The 25,112-nt window shown below is 36.9% G+C and overlaps 6 protein-coding genes across 6 annotated transcripts; all 6 read left to right on the top strand.

The window, feature by feature from the left end:
* The first annotated feature begins 1,754 nt into the window (after positions 1 to 1,754).
* Positions 1,755 to 5,919, top strand: LOC134818015 (hydroxyacid-oxoacid transhydrogenase, mitochondrial-like). The gene is made up of 9 exons (XM_063827423.1): positions 1,755 to 1,893; positions 2,152 to 2,248; positions 2,533 to 2,686; positions 2,930 to 3,050; positions 3,434 to 3,534; positions 3,728 to 3,921; positions 4,232 to 4,462; positions 4,623 to 4,761; positions 5,027 to 5,919. The coding sequence occupies exons 1-9, from the start codon at positions 1,766 to 1,768 to the stop codon at positions 5,230 to 5,232; spliced, it is 1,371 nt and encodes a 456-aa protein (XP_063683493.1). The 5' UTR covers positions 1,755 to 1,765; the 3' UTR covers positions 5,233 to 5,919.
* Positions 5,920 to 6,075: 156 nt separating this feature from the next.
* On the top strand, positions 6,076 to 12,641 carry LOC134817797 (RNA polymerase II subunit A C-terminal domain phosphatase-like). Its single transcript, XM_063827128.1, has 11 exons — positions 6,076 to 6,471; positions 6,786 to 6,970; positions 7,153 to 7,287; positions 8,249 to 8,426; positions 8,731 to 8,864; positions 9,039 to 9,633; positions 9,985 to 10,167; positions 10,374 to 10,550; positions 10,876 to 11,059; positions 11,225 to 11,392; positions 12,166 to 12,641. The coding sequence occupies exons 1-11, from the start codon at positions 6,130 to 6,132 to the stop codon at positions 12,276 to 12,278; spliced, it is 2,394 nt and encodes a 797-aa protein (XP_063683198.1). The 5' UTR covers positions 6,076 to 6,129; the 3' UTR covers positions 12,279 to 12,641.
* Positions 12,642 to 12,970: 329 nt separating this feature from the next.
* LOC134817847 (peptidyl-prolyl cis-trans isomerase H-like) lies at positions 12,971 to 14,811 on the top strand. Its single transcript, XM_063827187.1, has 3 exons — positions 12,971 to 13,136; positions 13,730 to 13,862; positions 14,305 to 14,811. The coding sequence occupies exons 1-3, from the start codon at positions 12,979 to 12,981 to the stop codon at positions 14,527 to 14,529; spliced, it is 516 nt and encodes a 171-aa protein (XP_063683257.1). The 5' UTR covers positions 12,971 to 12,978; the 3' UTR covers positions 14,530 to 14,811.
* Positions 14,812 to 18,047: 3,236 nt separating this feature from the next.
* LOC134817881 (uncharacterized) lies at positions 18,048 to 20,100 on the top strand. Its single transcript, XM_063827242.1, has 2 exons — positions 18,048 to 18,119; positions 18,573 to 20,100. The coding sequence occupies exons 1-2, from the start codon at positions 18,053 to 18,055 to the stop codon at positions 19,616 to 19,618; spliced, it is 1,113 nt and encodes a 370-aa protein (XP_063683312.1). The 5' UTR covers positions 18,048 to 18,052; the 3' UTR covers positions 19,619 to 20,100.
* Positions 20,101 to 20,256: 156 nt separating this feature from the next.
* Positions 20,257 to 22,132, top strand: LOC134818234 (uncharacterized). Its single transcript, XM_063827710.1, has 2 exons — positions 20,257 to 20,344; positions 20,511 to 22,132. The coding sequence occupies exons 1-2, from the start codon at positions 20,257 to 20,259 to the stop codon at positions 21,488 to 21,490; spliced, it is 1,068 nt and encodes a 355-aa protein (XP_063683780.1). The 3' UTR covers positions 21,491 to 22,132.
* A 208-nt stretch (positions 22,133 to 22,340) lies between these two features.
* On the top strand, positions 22,341 to 23,382 carry LOC134819009 (ribokinase-like). The gene has a single exon (XM_063828761.1). The coding sequence runs from the start codon at positions 22,361 to 22,363 to the stop codon at positions 23,279 to 23,281; it is 921 nt and encodes a 306-aa protein (XP_063684831.1). The 5' UTR covers positions 22,341 to 22,360; the 3' UTR covers positions 23,282 to 23,382.
* Positions 23,383 to 25,112: the final 1,730 nt, after the last annotated feature.

Genomic DNA, 25,112 nt, shown 5'->3' with positions numbered 1-25,112 from the left:
TTTTGGGTTGGCACCCAGGAGAAAGCTGCCTTATTCTTTGTATTTTGTCTCAAGTATTTTAGCATCTTCTACCACTCTGTTTATTTCACCGTCTCTAGACTTGTATGTTGCCCAGATATTTTGACATGACTGTATTGGATTTTCTGTAACATCAGTTACTGTTCTGCAGTAAGCTTTTTTAATAATTTTGTATTGTATATTGAAGTATTCAGATTGTTTGTATATTTGGAGTTATATATATTTGGAGTCTCATACATAGATTTCTTGTGGTCATCATCTATTTTTCATATGTTTTGTTAGAAAACCTGCTAACCTTTCTTGGATATCTTCTTGTTAAAGGTGTTTCTGCCTTATTTAGTCAGGATTTAACTTGCAGCTATAAACTTCCGTTTTTAATTCCAGTCCAAGGCGGGATGCACGATCTCTACTGTCATTTAGGTATCATTTACAGCTGAGCATAAGGGTTAAATTTAAATTATTTAACCTTTTGGTGCTGTATCAAAATAACATTAATTTATTATTATTATTATTAAGTCCGCACTGAAGACTTATTTGTTTACTTTATCTGACACTGAGGTAGCAAAAATGTTTTATTAATAATTTTAACCCTCTCTTTGACTTATCTAAATTATATTAGCTTTTTGGAAGTTTTATGAACGAATTTATACATAGAACTTTATTTTGCTTTTGATATATAGTTTTAAAAGTATTTGTAAACTAGTTGTAGTGACACTGCTGAGTAAAAGTGTACGCTTAATAGTGGTGTTTTTAAATTTCAATTTTAATTTAATTAATTAATTAATATAATATAGCTGTATATAACTGTAGTTTCTGTTTCTTAAGGTTACCTAATTTTTGAACAGGAATGATTTCTTAGAACCTCATTCGTTCATCCAAAGCATTTGTTAAAAGCTAGAGTCTAGATTTGAACTTGGAACCACAAGGCCAAGGGTGAATTTCAAATGTTTCTACCAATATTTTAGTTGAGGAATATATTGAATTTTTGAAGGTTTCATTTTACATAGGGTCATTGTGATATTATGTGTATATTATGTGTATATTGCTTGAATACTTTCACTTTTGTTAAGAGCTTGGTTGCAGAAGTTACCAACGATTTTTATTTTTTCCAAAAGGCTTTCCCTTCCTGCTTTAAAGCATTTCCAAGCTCTCTCTTCTAAATATTTGATCATAATAGTTTGCAAGATGAGCTGAGGTAGATTATAATACAATAATACCTTGGCTGTTGAGTGCTACGGGCGAGCCCGGCACAGCACTACTAAGCCAAGGTATTATTTGCTATAATTATTTTCAGGCTTTGAATGAAAGAATGTGTAATGTGATATGTGCGCATCGTACAATATAGTGTGTATTATATAGTGCGCAACTGTTATTGTTTTGATTAACTTCCAGCACTCTCATCAAGGCGACTGGTAGTCTGTGTTGATAATACTTTGCAACACTCTAGGTCAATTAACAGTGCTCAGTTTTCACGACTTTTCCGGGATATAATTCCCGGAAATAATTATAAATATTTAAGGATCTCAGTTCCATAGGTTTACTTATTCTTTTTTCATCGAAAATAACGTTTTTATAGTTATGGTTCTGATGTTTTAGAATCCAAATTAATTATAATATATGTTTTATTTGAAAAATCGTAAAACTCTTCTTACAGTTTAAAAGTTTAGAAACCGAAATGGATTACATTATTTTCTATTTAAAAAATCATAAATCTATTTTTACATCACTCATTATTAGTTCCAGAAAGATGTCAAAAGCAAAGCATTTGCTGCGTCTTATAAGGCGAACTAATGACTGCTGCCCAATGCACAGTCAGACATATGGACTGTCAAACAGTCACGTTAGGAAGGAGTACGCCTTAGAAATGGCTTGCAGGTAATACAAGATATGTGTATAATATGTGTATAATATGTGTATTACCTGCAATAATACTGAAATGTTTTGAAATATCAAGTCACAAATTCGAGCTGTTAGTTCAATTTAATGATAATTTTGATATACTGTTTGCATTATATATAATAATTTTAACTCTAAAGATATAGATTTGCATTTCATCACTGAATGCTCTTGCTAAAGTATCCACCATTATAGTATTATTAAAAAAAACAAAAGCTTTAAATTTAAAAATTGCAGTTCGATTCGATATGGACCAGGAGTTACTGAAGAAGTTGGTATGGATTTTGAAAATATGGGAGCTAAGAAAGTAGCTGTGATCACTGATAAAAACCTCGTAAGTCGTATCAAAGAAGGGCTGACTAGTGACTACTTTACCTCTAGTAGACAGACCTATTTATGAATGACAAAGAAACTTGCTGCTCTTGACTGACAAGCCATTTAAGATAATCTGTAGTTATTAGAAGTTATATCGAACTAATAATTACTGTAAAATGTGAATTTACATAAGTTTAAAACTTCAGCTTGGGGAGAAATGTTAATGGGTCAATCGTTTTGTGAAATAGTTGAATACATGGAATACTGAAATTGTTAGAATATTGTAACTTGAAAATATTTCAGGCTGTTTTGCCGCCAGTAATTAAAGCAGTGGAAGCCCTTGAAAGAGCTGGAGTGCAATTTGAATTGTTTGACAATGTCCGTGTTGAACCTACTGATTCCAGTTTCAAAGAATGCATCGAATTTGCTCGAAGACTTAACCCTGATGCGTTTCTTGGTAAGTGCATTTCATCCATTATCACATTTTAACCATTATTACTGTGCTGGAACTTTCCAGTAGGTATCGGTTATGTCAGTTTGCATAATCTAATCTATCTTGATACCTAATTTTAAATCTCTAATTAGTTTTACATTTCACTTTCGTGTATTCTAGGCAGATGGATGATCAAACCTATATCATTCACATAACAATTACAGTGTATGATAAATTGCAATTATCTAAATCCCCCCCCCCCTGCAGCGGTTGGAGGAGGTAGTGTGATCGACACAGCCAAAGCAGCAAACCTTTACAATGCTTACCCTGAGGCTGACTTCCTAGACTTTGTTAATGCTCCTGTTGGACGTGGCCTCCCTGTCACAAGGTAAGCTTGTTAACTTTATAGGTATCACAAAGCAATGAAACACCAGTTAGTACTAAGCAATTATCAAACCCCACAGACAACATGTTTGGGCCTTGGGGTACATACTGAAATATTACACAATTAGTATTATATATATATCATATAAACTATCATAAATATATAAACCAGATATATAGCAATTCACAAGCTTTCATATTATGTACCTCAAGTAAATCTTGAAAACACTATTGAAGTAATTATAACTGGAGATATTTACACAAACTTATTCCTGTGCTATTTGTAGGTATTTTAAGCCGAATTTTCAAACTAGCCCCTTCAGCTGCTATCAATATTCTCTTACTAAGCTAGTGTTCCAGACTCAAGACTTATTATCAACCTATCAGGACTTTGTCACCGCTGATAGCAGTACCTACTACTGCGGGTACTGGTAGCGAGACTACGGGGGTTTCTGTGTTTGATTACGAACCTCTCAAAGCCAAGACTGGTTAGTGGTCGTTTTATTTTCTTATTTTCACTTTTTATTTCATAACGTTCTTTGTAGAAGGTCAGGACTGATGATTCCACGTGATGCCCATATAAGGAGATGTAGAGACACGTGATGCCCATATAAGGAGATGTAGAGACACGTGATGCCCATATAAGGTGTGTTACTAATTAACATCTAATAACTACCCCAGGAATAGCAAACAGAGCAATAAGACCGACACTGGGAATAGTCGACCCAGAGAACATCCTAACCATGCCGGAGCGCGTTACAGCGTACAGTGGGTTTGATGTGTTGTGTCACGCTATAGAGAGTTACACTGCTCTACCCTACACTGACCGGCCCGGACCCGCTCCTACCAATCCTAAATTTAGACCTGCTTACCAGGTAAATACTGTAGCAGTACAGATGTGACATGTGTATACTGTATCATGTATGTGCATTGTGCATTGCATCAGTATCTTTAAACAATTAATATCATCTTTAAAATTGTTCAATTTAGATGCTGCATTTAAATAACGGACAACCGTTGTATATTTTTACAAATACTTGGTTGTCGTTTTTAATCGACATAATCCAACATAATTCTACATAAATGTTGTTTTACATAATCCTACATAATCCTACATAATCCTAAATAATCCTACATAATCCTACATATAAATCCTACATAACCTTACCCCATATTATATTTTAGGGCAGTAACCCACTAAGCGACGTTTGGTCGCGACACGCCTGCTTCATCACTGCTAAGTACTTTAAAAGAGCGGTAAAGGATCCCGAGGACTACGAAGCTAGACAAAACATGCACCTTGCTAGCGCTATGGCAGGGGTAGGGTTTGGGAATGCTGGAGTGCATCTCTGTCATGGGCTGTCTTACTCTATCAGTGGACTAAACAGGAACTATAGGGCTGATAACTATCCTTCGGTAATGATCTGATCAACTTTATCTAATTATATCAACTTGTTCACCACTGGTACATGCCTCCTTCTACAGAAACTCGTATCAACAAATCAAATTGTTCATTTTACTGCTTAACTCTATATTTTAAAAACCCCTTAACAAAGCTGACAGTTGACTGCCCCAGGAGAAGTTGATCCCACACGGTCTGTCAGTGTGTATTACAGCCCCGGCAGTATTTGCAGCCACGGCAGACTCGTCTCCAGACAGACATGCCGAGATTGCTGAACTGCTCGGTGGGAAGCCTGTCAGGAAGGAGGATGCGGGTTAGTCTGGTTACTAGTTTACCTTTTATGTTTTTATCCTAGTCACATGCAGGCTGATTACCATTTACTCTTTGAGATTTAGTGGGGGGTTTCTTTTGGTGATCCTGATAAATTGGGAGATATGCTTGAAATAGCGATCTTGTATTTTTCAAACTATGCCAAGAATTTAGCAGTTTATGTCAAATGCTGGCTGCCCACGGCAGCTTGGTTCATTATGCTGTCCTAATCGAACCACTTCCGTGATCTGCAGTACCCTTATTTGCAGGTAAAGCATTGCCGGATGTGCTCCGAGAATACCTGCATGATCTAGATGTCCCTGATGGTCTAGGAGCTCTAGGATACTCTGACGATGACATTCCCGGTCTTGTAGCGGGTGCTCTCCCCCAAAAGAGAGTGTTGTGTATATCTCCTATTGATGCTACTGCTGAGCCTATAGCTGAGATATACGCTAACTCCATGAAGAATTACTAATAACTCTGTCGGGTGGCTCTGAGTTCACACTAAATGTCAGGAAGCTCTAATCTGCACCTCTTGCAAAGCAAGTTCCTCAGTTGCATCTTGTAAAGCGGGGGAGCTTCCTAGACACGTGTCATATATCAACTGTAGATCTGAGCCACCTGTATCATAAACAATTTAAACATAACATATAAAATATACCATATTTATCTATGGGATTACTTATTAAGTTATTAGACAGTATCGTTATTATTCCTTAAAAGCATGTTGGAACTGTGAAGCAAAACCATGCATGGTAATATTTTATATTTCATATTATTTAATATGATTACTGAATGAATATTATTATGAAGTAAGTAGTAAGATTGAATACCTAATTACCTAATACTCTATTACGTTAATGAATTTTTAACAACTTTAACGCAATGCATTTGAGTTCAGAATTTATTTTGATTTGTACGCAAAGTTTGTAATACTTTTGAGATTTACAGTTTTTTAACGTTGATGTGGTTTTATATCCAGTTTTTTACTTTTGAATTAATTTTCAGATTTAGTTTTCAGATTTTCATAGATTTCATATTATTTCCTTGCAATTCCATTCCACTTATTAAAGTGTTAAAGTTGATTTATATTTCAGCAGATCAACATTAATATTACGTATTCGTACATTTTTAGTAGTCAGAGAAAATATTTACAGTCAAACGATTTAGTTTTATTGTGTAGACAAAGTAGACAATACTATTTTTTATCAAAGTTCAAACCAAAGCAGTTCAGCAAAGGCTCAGTGGGAACTATTTAATACCGTAATTTAACTACTTAACACCGTAATTTTGTAATTTATTACGTATTTAATAACTCAGTGAGCAGCTATTAATGATAACTTTTGCTACTTCAGTTTATTAGGACTCTAACATGAACATACTAGAGCACAAGCTAGAAGAAAACATAGAAATAGTGCGAATCCTCGCCAAGCCCCAGCGTAAAGTAAGACAACATGGCCTCCTCTTCAAGTACAAGACCCCGGACAAGCCGAACAAAGTGCAGGACTACCGAGCCAAGTCTTTCCAGACAGTAACGGAAGTGTGTGTGGAAGTGGGCAGTGTGCCAAAGAACACGGTTATAGTGAAGTGTAAGGAGGGATGTCTACATCCTATTGTAGCGTTTGGGTTGTGTACGGAGTGTGGCAAGGATCTGAAGGATGACGAAACTATCAGTTCTGAGAGGAGTGTTTCTATGCTGCATGCTATTCCACAGGTCTTTTATTTGAACTGTTGTCGTTACTCATGATAACATTTTTTCTTAAGTTTAATAGTAAAGTTTAAAACCCGATTTTATTTGTTCGCATTTCCACGTCCCTTCACTGATAACTACACAGTAACCATGGTAACTAAACTGATAACTACATAGTAACCATGGTAACTAAACTGATAACTACATAGTAACCATGGTAACTAAACTGATAACTACATAGTAACCATGGTAACTAAACTGATAACTACATAGTAACCATGGTAACTAAACTGATAACTACATAGTAACCATGGTAACTAAACTGATAACACCCCCAGGTATCAGTAAGCGTATCAGAAGCGTCTGCCCTGGGAATGTCAGATATCCTCCACCAGCTGAAGAGGAAGAAGCTGACCCTGGTGGTGGATCTGGACCAGACCATCATACACACTTCCACTACTGATAACATTCCGGAGGGAATTCCGGGCGTGTTTCACTTTTATCTTTCTAACAAGAAATTCAGGTTTTTAGTGAGGAATACTGTGATTATCTTTTATTTGGCAGATTTCTTTCCTTTCCATTCTGAGTAACACTTAATACTTTAATAGCAAATATCTTTAGGATATTTTACTATCATAAAATGCTTACTATCAGACTCCAGAGAGTGTATGTTTTACTTAACACGTAAATCTCTCCCCTCTCCAGATACTCCACCAGACTGAGACCAGGAACGTTGGAGTTCCTGAAGGACATGAGCAGATTGTACGAGCTGCACGTGTTCACAATGGGAGCACGTGACTACGCTGACACTATCACTTCTTACATTGACCCTGACAGAAAGTGAGTTTTATAGTTCCACTTCTTACATTGACCCTGACAGAAAGTGAGTTTTATAGTTCCACTTCTTACATTGACCCTGACAGAAAGTGAGTTTTATAGTTCCACTTCTTACATTGACCCTGACAGAAAGTGAGTTTTATAGTTCCACTTCTTACATTGACCCTGACAGAAAGTGAGTTTTATAGTTCCACTTCTTACATTGACCCTGACAGAAAGTGAGTTTTATAGTTCCACTTCTTACATTGACCCTGACAGAAAGTGAGTTTTATAGTTCCACTTCTTACATTGACCCTGACAGAAAGTGAGTTTTATAGTTCCACTTCTTACATTGACCCTGACAGAAAGTGAGTTTTATAGTTCCACTTCTTACATTGACCCTGACAGAAAGTGAGTTTTATAGTTCCACTTCTTACATTGACCCTGACAGAAAGTGAGTTTTATAGTTCCACTTCTTACATTGACCCTGACAGAAAGTGAGTTTTATAGTTCCACTTCTTACATTGACCCTGACAGAAAGTGAGTTTTATAGTTCCACTTCTTACATTGACCCTGACAGAAAGTGAGTTTTATAGTTCCACTTCTTACATTGACCCTGACAGAAAGTGAGTTTTATAGTTCCACTTCTTACATGATTGACCCTGACAGAAAGTGAGTTTTATAGTTCCACTTCTTACATTGACCCTGACAGAAAGTGAGTTTTATAGTTCCACTTCTTACATTGATCCTGACAGAAAGTGAGTTTTATAGTTCCACTTCTTACATTGACCCCGACAGAAAGTGAGTTTTATAGTTCCACTTCTTACATTGACCCTGACAGAAAGTGAGCAACTTGCAATGGATTAAAATATTTTACATCTACTGAAATTTTGGGATCTAGTTTCAAGTTATAAAGATTCGATCTTCCGCACAGTCATTGAACTCCACCCACTGTCCAAAATGTTTATTTTAATTTATTTTTCAGAATATTTTCCTCGCGGATCCTATCACGTGACGAGTGTTTTGATAACCACTCCAAAGTACACAAGTTACAGGCTCTGTTCCCTAAAGGGGACCGGATGGTGGTTATTATAGACGATAGGTTTGATATGTGGACTAACTGTCCTAATCTTATCAGAGTCAGACCTTACAGCTTCTTTGAGGTAATGTTACAGTGTTTAGTGTTTACAACCAGCTTGTTAGTGTGTTTACTACATAAATAACCAGCTTGTTAGTGTTTTTACTACATAAATAACCAGTATGTTAATGATTACTAGTAATTCTTAGTTCTTACTACTAGAATATGATATAAATATTATATAAGATGTTCAACTTAAATTATGTACCTTTCTTAATATTAGATGCATGTTGCCTCACAATTAACCGATCTATGATCAAAATATTTACTTGATGCAATGCAAATGGCCCTAAAGCTAAATTCTGATGGTAAACTTGGTAACCCTTCAGGATGTAGGGGATATCAATGATCCAAATTCTCGACATTCTAAACTTCGGAAGGACTCAGCCCAGGGCTACTCAGAGATAGCCCAATTCAAGAAAAATAAACCTCTGGACATTGAGCAGACATCTTTCTGTGTCAGGTTAGTTTTTGTTAAGTAACTAACAAATTAGCAACTATCTATTTAAATACTAAGTTTGATTTAACGAGCTAGTACATCTAATCCATGAATTGGTTCAATAAAATCCTTGTAAAGCACAGGCTACAAAACTTGACGAATAAATTAAAATGGATCCTCCAACGCGGTTTGTTACAGGACAGCGCACAGCAACATAAAGTGTGTCGAACACGTGCCCTTGCTCAAGAACGGATCAGTAGATTACAGTAAAGTCTTCCAAATCCTCAAATCTCTCTTGCTGGATGGTAACTTTGAGTTGGCCCTCCTTCATGTTCAGAGAGTATCAGATAAACTGTCGAGACCGGATAGCGGACAATCGAGCTCAGAGCCAGAGGAAGTGCATTCAATTTTAGACACACAAGAACTTAAGAATGAATTAGCAGAAGCCATGGACACTGAAGAGTCATCAGAGACCACTGAAGAATCATCGGCCAACACAGAAGAAGCAACCGCTTCTAATAATACATCATCCAAACGAGTAAAATTTTCAGAGAACTCAAGCCATGAATCATCAGAAAATGAGCATGAACCAATAATATCAACATTATGCAAACACAAGGATCATGTCAAGGGTCTGTCCGAGTTCTACATGAAGTTTGTGGAGGGAGGTCCAGAGCGGCAGAAGGAGAGAGATGTTATCAGGATGTCTTCTCCTCTGTTTAAACTTTACAGTGGCAAAGCTGAGACCGATCAGGATAGATACCTGGACACATTAGGTGGTCTCTTGACAAAGGTAACATTTGTGTTGTGTTTTATACTTAAGTTCAAATGTTGTGTTGTGTTTTATACTAAAGTTCAAATGTTGTGGTGTGTTTTATACTAAAGTTCAAATGTTGTGGTGTGTTTTATACTAAAGTTCAAATGTTGTGTTGTGTTTTATACTAAAGTTCAAATGTTGTGGTGTGTTGTTAATTATGGTAGTTTGTTGAAGACTTCCTATCGTTTTCTCATTGATATGACTAAAGGAAGCAGGGATTTTATAGAGTTATTGGATAGCGAGACAACAAAATACTTAAGGCATAATTTAAAATTAGATCTCCTTTTCTACAGTTTCCCCTGTCTCAACCCTAACCCTGCCTCCCAGATCCACGATATGTTTTATGAGAACTACACAGAAACTCTAGACGTGGAGAAGCTCCCGGACACTAAAACCATCCTGCCACAGCTCAGAGAGGTTCTGTCAGATAGTTACATTGTGTTCAGTGGTATCATTCCTACCAACTTTCCTAACCCACGGAACCATCCTATCTGGTGTGCTGCTCTTCAGGTACATTAACTATTTATATAATATAGCTATAGGTTGTACCTTACTGCCCTTACTGTATTTAGTTATCATAATTATTGGGATAATTATAATTTAGTCCTAGATTCTTGTGCATCATAAAATTACCCATGTGTAGTTACTAGTAACCATGGTTACCAGTATCCACTCTAACTTGTAACCCTTCTAATTTCACTAACTCCCTTAACCAGATGGGAGCGTCAGTGAGTATGACATTAGTAAAGTCCGGAACTAAGCGGACGACCCATCTGGTCACCTCCAGGAGTGACACGGGGAAGGTACACCAGGCTCTCAAGATGGGGATCAAGATTGTCACTGATCAGTGGTTGTGGAGATGTTTTGAGGTGTGGGAGAACTACCCCACTACGGTAACTTCTTCTCTAATACTTAACTTAAAAACTTGTTTGTTAATCGTCTTTATTTATCAATTGTGTTTATTTATCAATTGTGTTTATTTATCAATTGTGTTTAATTTATTAATTGTGCTTATTTATTTATAATTATTCATTTGCACACGAGTTAATAATTGCTTTTGCTCATGTTAACAGCTAGTCTATATTGTCTTTAGGAGGTTATTAGTTCTTATCTACTGCTAGTTATTGTGAATAATTGCTTGTGATGAATTCATCATAAATCGATGTTAAGTTATTGTAGAAAACCCAGGTCTTAAATTCTTAAATATTGCCTCCGCAGACGTTTGAATGGCAAGGTTTGACCGGAGGAAAGAGATCAAAGTCCCGGAGTCCGGAGCCTATGTTAGCGGAACTAAAGACAGAACTAAAGGCTTCCCTTGGAGAAGGGGTACTGGAAGCTATGACTAGTGAGGTGGATGATATCCTGGCTAACGGATCTGAGTCCGACTATTCCTCCCCCACCGGTTAGTATTCTATTTATTACTTCTAGATCTTACTTACAAAGGTTATAATATAAACACTTTGTTACAGCTTATAGATATTGGATACCCATGGTAACAGGCCCCTTCCTCACTGCAAACAAATAACTAAATTAAATAAACTCCAACAAATAACTAAATCCCCACCAGACTCGGAAGACTCCTCAGAAGCAGAGTCTATGGAGAGCAATGAACTGACAGGACCGCCAGCAGAGGACCCCACCCTACCTACTAGGAAGAGGAGTAGAAGTGAGGTGGATGCGGAGGAGGAGGAGGAACTTCTGGGGGACCGAGATGAAGGGGAGCAGGACGGATATGGTATAGAATAATAGTTTAGTTACCAGCCATGGTTACTATGTAGTTACTAACAGTAACCCTACAGTTTAGTTACAATGGTTACTATGTAGTTACTAACAGTAACCCTACAGTTTAGTTACCATGGTTACTATGTAGTTACTTACGGTAACCCTACAGTTTAGTTACCATGGTTACTATGTAGTTACTGACGGTAACCCTACAGTTTAGTTACCATGGTTACTATGTAGTTACTTACGGTAACCCTACAGTTTAGGTACCATGGTTACTATGTAGTTACTTACGGTAACCCTACAGTGTAATTACCATGGTTACTATGTAGTTACTTACGGTAACCCTACAGTTTAGGTACCATGGTTACTATGTAGTTACTTACGGTAACCCTACAGTTTAGTTACCATGGTTACTATGTAGTTACTTACGGTAACCCTACAGTTTAGTTACCATGGTTACTATGTAGTTACTTACGGTAACCCTACAGTTTAGTTACCATGGTTACTATGTAGTTACTTACGGTAACCCTACAGTTTAGGTACCATGGTTACTATGATAGAATTATATAGTTGTAATCTGAAGAGATCGGGTGTTTTCTCCAAAATTAAACATTGACTATTAATTTTCAAGGTTTCCCTCTGATATCTTATATGTCGGTTTAGTTAAATAGTTAAAGCTGAAATTTCCAATGTAGCCGAGTAAATTAACTAGAGTGTCACTAGTCACTAGTCACTAGTCACTAGTCACTAGTGACAATGTAGCCGAGTAACTAATCATCCCAGGATCTGATAACTCGCTGGAAGGAGAACTGATGGATGAATTAGAGGCAGAGTTCACAGACCAACTAGATGAAGCAGCGGAGGGGGACAACTGGAAGTGTACCACTGATACTTGAGGTCTGGTTACCAGGCTACCAGGCTACCAGGTTACCAGGTTACCATGGTGTTCAAATCAGTCTGATTCTGATTTTTGTATGTGACAATTTGCCAGTTTATTGGAGATGGAAAACCTTTGGTTGTAACAAAGATGCCTTTTAATGAAGTTCGGATATATCATGTTGAATTTTTGTCACTATTTCTTAATTTAGAAATATTATTGCAACAAGATAAGTTTAATAACTTGTGTTAAGGTATAATATTTACTCTTAATATTTTAATTATTTGATTTTTGAACTCCTTCTCGTGACAGTTTATGAATTATACCGTGTGTTCAAGAGTATAAATATTTTATAATATTATCATAATTTATTCACTTTTGAGTTGAGAGTTTTCCTTGAATCTTTTTTATGATCTAGAGCTTGATCAGACAGTTAACATTATTATTGTAATGTTGTGAACCACATCTTAGTGATAATTCTCTACAATAATGTACATAAATAATTGATTTAGGGGTCGTTCACATATTATTATTACGTAATCATAATATTACCTGCGGCTATATATTATCACATTGCTGGGTATGCACCTGAACTACAAAACAGCCCATAATATTACTGCCACGTTAAACTAACCGTACATCTCCCAAGTTTGTTAAACTAACCGCTCATCTCCCAAGTTTGTTAAACTAACCGCTCATCTCCCAAGTTTCACAGCAAGATGACAGTGAACCCAGTGGTATTCTTCGACATCAGTATTGGAGGTCATCCTGCAGGACGTATAAAGATGGAGCTGTTCTCGGACCACGTGCCAAGAACTGCAGAGAATTTTAGACAGCTGTGTACTGGGGAGTTCAGGAGGGACGGTGTGCCTACTGGGTTAGTTTAGTGTAGTCAAGCAGCCATCTACTGGGTTAGTTTAGTGTAGTCAAGCTTCAAGCAGCCATTACTGGGTTAATTTAGTGTAGTCAAGCAGCCATTACTGGGTTAGTTTAGTGTAGTCAAGCAGCCATTACTGGGTTAGTTTAGTGTAATCAAGCAGCCATCTACTGGGTTAGTTTAGTGTAATCAAGCAGCCATCTACTGGGTTAGTTTAGTGTAGTCAAGCTTCAAGCAGCCATCTACTGGGTTAGTTTAGTGTAGTCAAGCAGCCATTACTGGGTTAGTTTAGTGTAGTCAAGCAGCCATTACTGGGTTAGTTTAGTGTACTCAAGCAGCCATTACTGGGTTAGTTTAGTGTAGTCAAGCTTCAAGCAGCCATCTACTGGGTTAGTTTAGTGTAGTCAAGCAGCCATTACTGGGTTAGTTTAGTGTAGTCAAGCAGCCATTACTGGGTTAGTTTAGTGTAGTCAAGCAGCCATTTTCTTTCCCCAAATGATTTTAACTCTGAAACCAAAACGTTCAGGACAATTTTATGTTATAGATTATTTACATACTATAATGGTAAAATGTAATAAACTTAATATTTTCAGGTTTAAAGGATGTCATTTTCACCGAGTTATCAAGGATTTCATGGTTCAAGGAGGAGATTTCTTGAATAACGACGGTACGGGAAGTCAGAGTATTTACGGCAAACATTTTGAAGATGAGAACTTCTCTGTCAAGGTAGAACTGCTGTTTAGTAATCTTTAGAATTGTCCGATTAAGTTTTAAGGCTAGGTTATATTACCATGGTTACCGTAACACCTATGTTTACTGTTACTCACTCCTTGTGTACTGTAAACTAAACTAGGTCTTAACTCCATAAAAAACACCTTATATTATATTAGTAGTGTTTTTAGATAGTTTAGGAACAAACTTTGCTTCTTGGATGATATCAAGATTCGATTTTCTGCTGTACCTATACTTACATACATACTTATATTATACTTACTTATATTATACATACTTATATATTATACTTACTTATATTTTGCTAAGTACCTTATTTATTAGAAGATAGTACCCTAACAAAAATAAGAAAATTCCAACCCAGATTATAAGGGGGGGGGGGGGGGGGTATAAGGTATTCTATTAACATTATGATGATTACCATTCCTCCCTGCAGCACAAAGGACCCGGTATAATGTCGATGGCTAACAGCGGTAAAGACACTAACGGATGCCAGTTCTTCATCACCTGCCAGCCCTGTGACTTCCTGGACAACAAGCACGTGGCTTTTGGTAAAGTCAGTGATGGAATGTTGGTCTTGAGGAAGATCGAGAATGTTCCAACCGCTGCTAATAATAGACCTAAATTCCCAGTTCTTATTGAACAATGCGGTGAAATGTGATTATTAGTTTTCAGTTTTATAATTTACATGAATGATATATTAAATACTCACTACCACATACCGTTGCGATGATACAGATACCGTTACATTGGGGTAGCATTCTTTATAGTATAAAGTATTTGAATTAAACTTAAAATTTATTTGATCCTCTTATACAAAGAACATACTTGAATGTTATGATGTGTTTAAATACTCCACCATCATCAGAGATACTGTTATATCGAGGCCCGAGGGGCATTAAATTCACTGAATTTCAATATTTTATCATTTTGCTGCGTATGGTATGCCCGTCTTCTTATTTATTGAGTGTGAAGTTGCTGATAATCTGGAATTAATTATCAATATAAACTTTCAATACCTGAAGTCCAATGATTTCAAGTAGGTGGTAATCCTGCGCGGTCGATCGCTTATTTCGAGACGTAATACAGCTTAAAAGTTGAAGACAAGTTCAATCGTGCAATTATCTTGAAGTAAAGTTTTTTAGAATGGAAATACTTTTAGCTTTACTGATGGAAAGTTTCACGATGTTCTAGAGTCAACGTCATCCATTTAAGTGACAAAAGGACGCTACATGTCACAGAATGACTTGATTTTCCGTTAAAAGTAGCCATTAGGTAACTTCATGGCCTTAGCAATGTTTATTTCGTGTTGGAAGTAAATTATAAGCTCTCTGTGGAATTTGGCTAAACGTGGTATTGACGAAATTTACGAAATTACGTATAAATTGACAAAATGGCGACAAAATGGCGTACAAGGTCAAAATTTGTAACGGAAACGAAACAGCGCGCCAAACAAGGTAGACTGACTGAGACATTTCTCACGTGCGATAGCTCTACTGCGCGTTCCACAGACATGTGGGCACCATTTCACTGAAACTTTGGTTGTTTTGCGCCGTTGCTAGCTGGAGTTATATTTCAAAATGTGTGCGAGTAGGCGTGTTTCTGACTTGACTTATATTATTGCGTTTATCAAATACACGGATATTTGTAAACTTATCATACTTTATGCCACCGTTTGGAAAAGTTATTTGTACATAGATTCCAGAAATTTTCATGATTGCATCATTTTATTACAATTTATCATGAGCTTTTGAAAACAGTCCGACGCTGAGCCCAAATTTCAGCAAAATAACGCCGTTTTTTCGTAACACTTTTTTTGATTCAATGCCGTTTTAAAATCACGATATTCCAACAATGCAAGTTTTCCCAGAATTATGGCCGTGTGTTCTGATCTCATCATCGTTAGAACTATACCATGATACCAAAAATTTGTAAATCCGAGAAACAAAATAATTATTGATTATCACCTATTTCAAGTTCTAAAATATCTAAATTCAGCTTCAGTTCAGAAAAATTTGTAGTTTCTATTTAATTTCTGCAACTTATATACTTTTCTGACTAGATCCAAATTGTCCATTACTTCGCGTGCTGACCCTATGTGATATCGGATAACACATTATTTAAATCATTGTACTATTCAGTAATGAATTTTAATCCGATATTTCTCTTTTTCATAATAATATACTATCCAGATCCAGTGAAATGCAGCCTGATTAAATGAAATAAAGTAAAAACAATCAACAATTCAAATTATACAAAATTGTTGATTAACGAGCATATTCCTTTTGATACAATCCTCTCAAGTAACATTATTTTACAGGATGGATGTTCCACTTGAAGAAGAACATCCCGCCAAGCGAAGATGTTTACCTGTTCATAACTTAGCATACTACGACACTTCAAATTCTTCCGCTGCAGATGATACATTACCCACTATCCTTGCTTTGAATGACGAATGTTTGGATATCATTCTCTCCTTTTTCGGGATTCGTGAATATTTTCGGATGAGCATTACCTGTAAAAGATGGTACAATCTTTGCTTATCGAGAATATCAAGAATTAAACGGCTGCGTACCACAGCCTTATGTGACAGTCCGTTATATTTAAAAAATATTAGAGTAATAAGTGTGGAGAGGATGCTGTCAGTGTTATCCCTAAACAACGGAGCTTTGACTTCTTTATCACTGTTCGGAATTAAAAACTTGACAGCTTCACTCTTTTCTGTTATGGCAGATTTGATGCCTAACTTGACTAAGTTATACATTGGAAAGACCTTTGCTCTTACTCCACGTGTGGCTAAAGTTATTGGAGAAAAGTTTTGTCCCAACTTGGAAAGCCTCTCATTGGATGCTACCAACATATATTTTACGAGCAAAGAGGTTCAATACATGCTAAGTTTTACCAGGAAGCTGAAATCGTTTGCTATCACAGCTACTGTTAGTTATGCGAACAGGGGTCCTCCTTTATGCATCGGGGAATCTCTTTCCTCCATCAATCCGCTGTCTTCATTTACATGCCATGAATTCGCCAGCCTGCAACCTTGTTGTACCGAATACATTTTGAGGAATTTTTCTTCCACATTGCAACATCTGAATGTTTCTGAAGCACACCTTGATGTTCTCGATATCAATACAATTTCATTTCCCCCTTTTGAGAACATGAATACATTTTTAGCAGCTAGAAGGAATGATGTCCAGTGTGGTTATCGTCATCCCTTTCCTATCAAATGTAGCAAACTAATTTCTATTTTGAAGCTGTCACCTAATCTTGTAAAACTAGATATTTCCCGACAACTTCATGATCAAACGAACGATGACGTGTTCTTTGATGTTTTATCACGTCACTGCCTTTTCTTAGAAGAACTGAATTTATCCGAATGTTTGATTTCCGCAGAGCACCTCATCAAGCTTAATAAGCTTACCAGCCTCAAGAAGCTCATTCTTGACTATAATGACTGTCCAGGGCACATAAAAATAAACCATGACTATGATATAGTTAGCTGTTTCAAAATAATAGCTGCTCGAGTGTTGCCACTCCTTGATAAACTAGCATATCTGTCCATGACAGATAAAAGAAACGTTCTCCCTGCGGACGATATTGTGTTGTTTATCAAGAACACCAGTCCCAACTTCAAAGAACTGAGAATATCAACTCTAGCCGGTGATATCACCTTATCTCCGGACAGTAAAGAACTCAACAACTGGTTCCACAATTTCATCGAAGAAGCTTTAGAAAAGTGTCAAGGTCTTAACAAAGAGGAACACTCAATTAAGTTGGTTGTGGACGGACTGTTTTCTTTACACAGAAACTCCTGCAAAAAGGATGACCGAAACTGCTCATGTTCCAGAGATTATCCACTTTTTTACGAAAAAGTTGCTCCAAAGTTTCTCCAAGTTGTAGGATCTGGTGACCAGATCCGGTCACTATCCTGGTTTAAATAGAGTAATTTACACTTTCAAAACTTTGTTTCGTATTCATCAATCATATTATATTACTATTATTAATGTTGATTAAATTTCTTTCAATTCCCCTAAGTATTCGTTTTTAGATACTCGCGATTAATTAATTGATTTTTACAATTTTTGATAAACGTGATTTTTGTACAATGTTTAAATTTCTAACTTTTAAGATGCAATAATTTATTTATACTAATCACACAAATTATGTTGCTTTATTTGCCAGGGATGACATGGCATTCAACAGATCCAGAAAAGTTTGCTCTAGTTACAGGCCTGTGTGTTATCTTCCTCGGTAAGACCATTTCCGACCACCAGAGTAAAGTATACAAAATTTATAGAACTATGTCAACGTTTTGAAATCTGGACTAGGGTTTTAACAAAATCTTTCCCGATTTACGAAAAAAATTGTAAGCGCAAAAGGGACCTGGTTGCTCCTTCGTGAATTAACTAAAGCCGTACCAATGTTTCGTGAACACCATGTTTTTATTTCAAAATTCAAATAAACTTTACATCAATGTAAGTGATCAACTATTAATACCAATATCCTCCCAGGTATCACTGGACTAGTCCTCAACCTCAGTACACTCCTCTTCTTAATACCAATATCCTCCCAGGTATCAACTATCACTGGACTAGTCCTCAACCTCAGTACACTCCTCTTCTTAATACCAATATCCTCCCAGGTATCACTGGACTAGTCCTCAGCCTCAGTACACTCCTCTTCTTAATACCAATATCCTCCCAGGTATCACTGGACTTGTCCTCAACCTCAGTACACTCCTCTTCTTCCTCAAATACAACCACCGAGGAGAGAAGCACCGGAAGAGGTTCAGGACCGTTCTAGTCAACATGAGTGTAGTTGACATCCTCCTCTCCCTAGCTGCTGCTACTATCAGAGGACCTGGCTTCATCTGGCCCAGTGTTATCTACGGGGAGGCTACTACCCTAGGTACAGGCACTGTCAGATGCACTTTCTTCAGTGTCATCTCCTCCTGGCTCCTTAGTGATCTCAACACCTTGGCTATCATACCTATATCCTGCATATGCGTCTTTCTCCCCTCTGAAAAGCAGATGAGAGGGATTATAGCGGCTGTGTGGTGTCTTCCTCTGATTGAGCTAATCCTCCTCATCATAGGAATAGAGGGAGGGTACTTGAACTCTCACTACACCACTAGTTACCACAAGTGTTCTATTCATCTGGCTGATGGGAAGATGTTCAACTGGGAGAACTTGGTGGACTACTTCAACATGATCATCTTCAATATCTTGCCTCTACTCATACATGTTGGTATCTGGAGCGCGCTGTGTTTTAAGGAACCCCGCATGACACGTGGTAAGCGTCTTTCTGGAGCGCTGGTTGTGACTACTGCTCTGGTAACCTGGTTACCGTATGGGATAGTCCATGGTATCTTACGCTACGACACTTCTGAAGAAAAGTCACTTGTGTACATATTCTTCTACCTTTCTATCGTTACTAATCCTATAATTTACGGTTTCCTGATGTACAAATGTGATATTTTCCGGGAAGGTTGCTCAGATTGCTGCTGTGGTGAAGATTCTGAGGCTCAGCCGAGTTATTCAGAGCCAACTAGAGTTGTGGAGCCTAAATCGTTCACTGATATCGTCAGTGGCACTGCCACCATGACGGACACTGTTACTAGCCCTCTGTGTCAGGGCAGAGTTGCTATTATGGGATCCTCATCTTCTGCTGTTGTTGCTGACAATTCCTCCACTCCGAATACAGCTAGTGCAACAACCACCAAGGTGAAACCTGATAAGCTAAATGTTTAGCTACTCTGTAATCTGCCCCTGTACTGAAGGTATCTAAAGCACAATCATTCAAACAAAAGATAAAATAAACTATGTGCAAGAAAAACTGAAGAAAAGAAGGTCCAGTTGTTGAATTTACATTTAAAGTAATTAACTCTTTTTAAGCATAAAATAAATCTTGTACTTAGTTGTATCTAATTTTAAACTGTTAATAAGTTCTTAATTAGCTAGATATTTTTACAAGTTTGGGGATATTATCGTATTTTAGACATTTTAATTTCATTTATTTCCTGTGATTAATTTGTTCATAATATTATATTTGTAATCTATTCTAATTATTGAATGTTTCCATTTTACCTACTATTCTAACTTTTAAGTGATAATTTTTTGGGGTTTAAAAAGCATCCAGTATTGTATGTTAGTTTATTTATCTTGAATGTTTTCTCTGTTATATTATGTATACTTATTGTGTATTTTTGTCTTTGATTTACTGAGTTTTATCGAATACATTGTACTTTTCATATCATATTATGTTTATTGTTCATATTAAAATATGGGGTAGTACTTATTTATATAGGTATATTGTGTCTATACTGCTCACAAATATAATATTATATTTATACAGCTAACAACTGTAAAATCACGCTCTCTTACCAGCGATGGTAGTGGTGGTAGTAGGAGAGCCAGAAAATGGTGCAGAACATGACTTGTATACTCTTGTTACAGGGATTTGTGTCATCTTTCTTGGTGAGTTCAGTTGCTAGTCAAACTAGATACTAAAATAAACATTTTATGGAAATTGTTAACTCAAAATGGTCCATATTAAGTAAGAACTTAGTCTTTATAGTTGAAACTGTAAGGTTTACTTCTTGTCTTCTTACTGGAAATATATAGAACTTGATTTTAATTTCAGGTGTGGTTGGGCTGTTCCTGAACTCAAACACTCTCCTCTTCTTCCTCAAATACAACCACAGAGGAGAGGCCCACCGGAAGAGGTTCAAGACAGTACTAGTTAACATGAGTGTAGTTGACATCCTCCTCTCCATAGCTGCTGCTACTATCAGAGGACCTGGCTTCATCTGGCCCAGTGTTATCTACGGGGAGGCTACTTCGTCTGATGTGGGTACTGTGAGGTGCAAAGTCCTCAGTATCATCTCCTCCTGGCTCCTCAGTGATCTGAACATGTTGGCTATCATACCTATATCCTGCATCTGTGTCTTCCTCCCTACAAAGAGAGTGTTGAGAGTGATCATTGCTATCTGCTGGGTCCTCCCTATCATAGAGGCAATACTTCTTATTGTAGGGATAGAGGAGCACTACCTCGACTCTAGATACACTGACACGTACCGTAAGTGTTCTATCCACAATGCTGCAGAAACGTCTTTTAACTGGGAAGGTCTGGTTGATTACTTCAACATGGTCATCTTCAACATCCTGCCTCTCTTCATCCACTCTGGTATCTGGATCTCTCTCTGCTGTAAGGAACCTCGTATGTCACGTGGTAAGCGTCTTTCTGGAGCACTGGTTGTTACTACTGCTCTGGTAACCTGGTTACCGTATGGGATTATCTACGGTATCTTAAGATACACTCCCTCTGGACCCAAAGCACTTGTGTACATATTCTTCTACCTCTCTATCGTTACTAATCCTATAATTTACGGTTTCCTGATGTACAAATGTGATATTTTCCGGGAAGGTTGTTCAGATTGCTGCTGTGGTGAAGATTCTGAGGCTCAGCCGAGTTATTCAGAGCCAGCTAGAGTTGTGGAGCCTAAATCGTTCACTGATATCGGCAGTGGCACTACCACCATGACGGACTCAGTAATTAGAGACAGAGGTCTTCCTCAGTTCCAGGATAGAGTGGCTATTGTGGGAAACTCATCATCTACTTGATTATTTTGTTATTTTATTCAGAAGACAGACCTTAATGCAAATATTTATATTATTTATCTCCCCTTGTAGCTACCCTTAGATTAGATAGTCTGATTAAATGCTTTATTATTTTGTTGATTCGATTTACGTTATTTTTCATATTTTTTAATTTCTTATTTGAAAATTCAATTAATTATTACATACATAAATCAAGCGTTACATTTCAGCCATGCAAGATTACTAAGATTACAAGATTATTAATTGATAAGCTCTAGAGACTATTGTCACTAATTGATCTCTCTGATAATTTAACATTTTTTAAACTAAACAACTTCCGCATCGCATCAAAGCATAAATTGTAACTTTGGCCAATGAAGCAGTAATGTTGCATTTGAAAAAAAACCGTTCATGGAAAGTTTTTGATTAGATTTAACAGTATTATGTCTTCTAGTTTCAATAAGTTAAAGATTTTTTGTCAAGGGAGGATTAAGTTGTGATACATTCATTTTAAAGCCTATAACAATTCTTTATTTTTAATAAATTTTTCATTAAAAAATACTTTTATACAAGCTGCATCACTGAACAGTCGTTATGAGATGAGTATCAGATTTTAAATTATGTATGAAACATTTTGATTTATCAATTAAGCTATTATTTTTTGTTAAAGAAGGCATGTGTAGTCATTTGAATTGTTAAGGTATAGTTCTCCAAATTATGTAGGCCATAAATTGTAATTTGCTTCTTTATGTAAAGTACATTGAAGTTGGGAATTAGTAAGCCACCATGTTCCCTGATTTTATTTAAACTTCGACTACATAATGCATGAAAGTTATAGTCAAAATTAAACTGAAATAATTTATTTAAAAGGTGTTCTGCAGACCAGAGTTGAGAATGACTGCCTCTGTTGTTGTTGTGGGATCTTGTATGACTGATCTGATCAGTTACGTTCCAGTTCTACCAAAGGGCGGAGAAACTGTCCATGGAACTAAGTTCATGGTGGGTTTTGGCGGAAAAGGAGCCAACCAAGCTGTAATGGCTGCAAAACTAGGTGCAAAGACGGCTCTTGTAGCCAAGTTGGGCACAGACACATTCGGAGATAATTACATAGAGAATTTGAAGAATGTCGGAGTAGACATCACCCACGTTGGGAGGGTGGAGTCTGCAGCTTCTGGTGTGGCTACCATTACAGTGGACAATCAGGCTGAGAATTGTATTGTTATAGTCGGAGGAGCAAACAACGAGCTTGATGACGAGGCCGTTAATCAAGCCAAGAGTCTTCTGGCAAGCGGCAAAGTTGTGGTGTTCCAACAGGAAATACCTTTATCCACCAACTTGACTGCTCTGAAGCTTATCAAGAGTCTAAACAAGGACATTACCACAATCTACAACGCTGCTCCGGCAACTGATAGCCTCCCTGACGAACTGTACAAGCTAGTTGATATCTTCTGTGTTAACGAATCTGAGGCAGAGAAGCTCCTTGGATTAGAATCTGTTAACTCAGTGGAAGAGGCTTCTAATGCAGCGGGTCTGTTAAGAAAGAAAGGTTGCAAGATGGGAATGGTAACTCTTGGAGCCAATGGTGTGATTTATCAAGACGGCTCTGGTGAAAATGTCCATGTTCCCTGTCCGAAGGTTAAAGCTGTTGATACCACTGGTGCTGGAGATGCATTTATCGGATCGCTTGCTTGTCTGTTGGCTGATGAGTCGTTGAAAGGAAGGTCGTTTCAAAGAAAGGTTGAGGTTGCTTGTAGTGTTGCTTCTCAGAGTGTCACTAAACTAGGTACTCAGAGTTCTTATCCTACTTCATACTAACTTCAAGCTTATCCTACTTCATACTAACAGTGCTTCAAGCTTATCCTACTTCATACTAACAGTGCTTCAAGCTTATCCTACTTCATACTAACAGTGCTTCAAGCTTATTCTACTTCATACTAACAGTGCTTCAAGCTTATCCTACTTCATACTAACAGTGCTTCAAGCTTATCCTACTTCATACTAACAGTGCTTCAAGCTTATCCTACTTCATACTAACAGTGCTTCAAGCTTATCCTACTTCATACTAACAGTGCTTCAAGCTTATCCTACTTCATACTAACAGTGCTTCAAGCTTATCCTACTTCATACTAACAGTGCTTCAAGCTTATCCTACTTCATACTAACAGTACTTCAAGCTTATCCTACTTCATACTAACAGTGCTTCAAGCTTATCCTACTTCATACTAACAGTACTTCAAGCTTATCCTACTTCATACTAACAGTGCTTCAAGCTTATCCTACTTCATACTAACAGTGCTTGAAGCTTATCCTACTTCATATTAACAGTGCTTCAAGCTTATCCTACTTCATACTAACAGTACTTCAAGCTTATCCTACTTCATACTAACAGTGCTTCAAGCTTATCCTACTTCATACTAACAGTGCTTCAAGCTTATCCTACTTCATACTAACAGTGCTTCAAGCTTATCCTACTTCATACTAACAGTGCTTCAAGCTTATCCTACTTCATACTAACAGTGCTTCAAGCTTATCCTACTTCATACTAACAGTGCTTCAAGCTTATCCTACTTCATACTAACAGTACTTCAAGCTTATCCTACTTCATACTAACAGTGCTTCAAGCTTATCCTACTTCATACTAACAGTGCTTGAAGCTTATCCTACTTCATATTAACAGTGCTTCAAGCTTATCCTACTTCATACTAACAGTGCTTGAAGCTTATCCTACTTCATATTAACAGTGCTTCAAGCTTATCCTACTTCATACTAACAGTGCTTCAAGCTTATCCTACTTCATACTAACAGTACTTCAAGCTCATCCTACTTCATACTAACAGTACTTCAAGCTTATCCTACTTCATACTAACAGTGCTTCAAGCTTATCCTACTTCATACTAACAGTACTTCAAGCTTATCCTACTTCATACCAACAGTTATTCAAGCTTTGAAATATAGGTAGCAATTTACGATAATTTTGGGAATGAATTTGATATTTTGATTTAGCAGCGGCTATACAATTGAATATTATATAGCTGAATCAAGTTATGACTGGATTACTTAACAGTTCTGCAATGCATGAAGATTTTTATTTTTATATGTTTTATTCATACTAAAATACTATCGCTCTTTAAATTGCGATTAAGTTCTGCAGAGGCATACATCTATTTTCAGAATTGTATTGTTAACGGTGCAATTTTATTGTAACTGTGAGGGGTTTTTACTTATTATTATTTAAAGCATGTTTTATTGTGATTTATTGATAATGCTTGTGATGTTGATGTGTTTGAGTATTACTCTCTCCCGATATTATATATTATATATACCATTATGTGTGAATATAATAATAACATAATAAGCGGTGATCGAATCAGCTATAAGTAAATTCACATGACATTTATTTAATCAAGCATTGAAATTGCGATATGAAAATTGTAACTGCATTACAATCACGTTTAAGAGTTTTAAGAGAGTTTGGTGTCGTGTTTTGACAGTGTGACACTGGTATCGCAAGGCTCAAGGTTATCTCAACAACAGGAACACTTTAGATATGATTTCAATAAAATGTAATTTGTATTCCAATGTTTGATCAATGCAATGATTAATGACTAGTACATGCCAAAGGATGGAGAAAAAGTATGACGTAGAA

The sequence above is a fragment of the Bolinopsis microptera genome, chromosome 7 (genome assembly GCF_026151205.1).
Source record: "Bolinopsis microptera isolate Bmic1 chromosome 7, MBARI_Bmic_1.0, whole genome shotgun sequence".
In the NCBI taxonomy this organism is placed as follows: Eukaryota; Metazoa; Ctenophora; class Tentaculata; order Lobata; family Bolinopsidae; genus Bolinopsis; species Bolinopsis microptera.
This window is presented reverse-complemented; position numbering and strand designations above follow the sequence as displayed.

What these genes read in the sequence shown, in the direction of transcription:
- LOC134819009 (XM_063828761.1), top strand. Translation starts at nt 22,361, where the DNA reads ATGACTGCCTCTGTTGTTGTTGTGGGATCTTGTATGACTGATCTGATC.
- LOC134818234 (XM_063827710.1), top strand. Translation starts at nt 20,257, where the DNA reads ATGGTAGTGGTGGTAGTAGGAGAGCCAGAAAATGGTGCAGAACATGAC. An exon ending in GATTTGTGTCATCTTTCTTG is followed by an intron (nt 20,345 to 20,510) that starts GTGAGTTCAGTT and finishes TTTTAATTTCAG; the next exon opens with GTGTGGTTGGGCTGTTCCTG.
- LOC134817881 (XM_063827242.1), top strand. Translation starts at nt 18,053, where the DNA reads ATGACATGGCATTCAACAGATCCAGAAAAGTTTGCTCTAGTTACAGGC. An exon ending in CCTGTGTGTTATCTTCCTCG is followed by an intron (nt 18,120 to 18,572) that starts GTAAGACCATTT and finishes ATATCCTCCCAG; the next exon opens with GTATCACTGGACTTGTCCTC.
- LOC134817797 (XM_063827128.1), top strand. Translation starts at nt 6,130, where the DNA reads ATGAACATACTAGAGCACAAGCTAGAAGAAAACATAGAAATAGTGCGA. An exon ending in CAGACATCTTTCTGTGTCAG is followed by an intron (nt 8,865 to 9,038) that starts GTTAGTTTTTGT and finishes GGTTTGTTACAG; the next exon opens with GACAGCGCACAGCAACATAA. An exon ending in AGGGGAGCAGGACGGATATG is followed by an intron (nt 11,393 to 12,165) that starts GTATAGAATAAT and finishes TAATCATCCCAG; the next exon opens with GATCTGATAACTCGCTGGAA.
- LOC134817847 (XM_063827187.1), top strand. Translation starts at nt 12,979, where the DNA reads ATGACAGTGAACCCAGTGGTATTCTTCGACATCAGTATTGGAGGTCAT. An exon ending in AGGGACGGTGTGCCTACTGG is followed by an intron (nt 13,137 to 13,729) that starts GTTAGTTTAGTG and finishes TAATATTTTCAG; the next exon opens with GTTTAAAGGATGTCATTTTC. An exon ending in ATGAGAACTTCTCTGTCAAG is followed by an intron (nt 13,863 to 14,304) that starts GTAGAACTGCTG and finishes TCCTCCCTGCAG; the next exon opens with CACAAAGGACCCGGTATAAT.
- LOC134818015 (XM_063827423.1), top strand. Translation starts at nt 1,766, where the DNA reads ATGTCAAAAGCAAAGCATTTGCTGCGTCTTATAAGGCGAACTAATGAC. An exon ending in TGATCACTGATAAAAACCTC is followed by an intron (nt 2,249 to 2,532) that starts GTAAGTCGTATC and finishes AAAATATTTCAG; the next exon opens with GCTGTTTTGCCGCCAGTAAT. An exon ending in TGTCAGGAAGGAGGATGCGG is followed by an intron (nt 4,762 to 5,026) that starts GTTAGTCTGGTT and finishes CCTTATTTGCAG; the next exon opens with GTAAAGCATTGCCGGATGTG.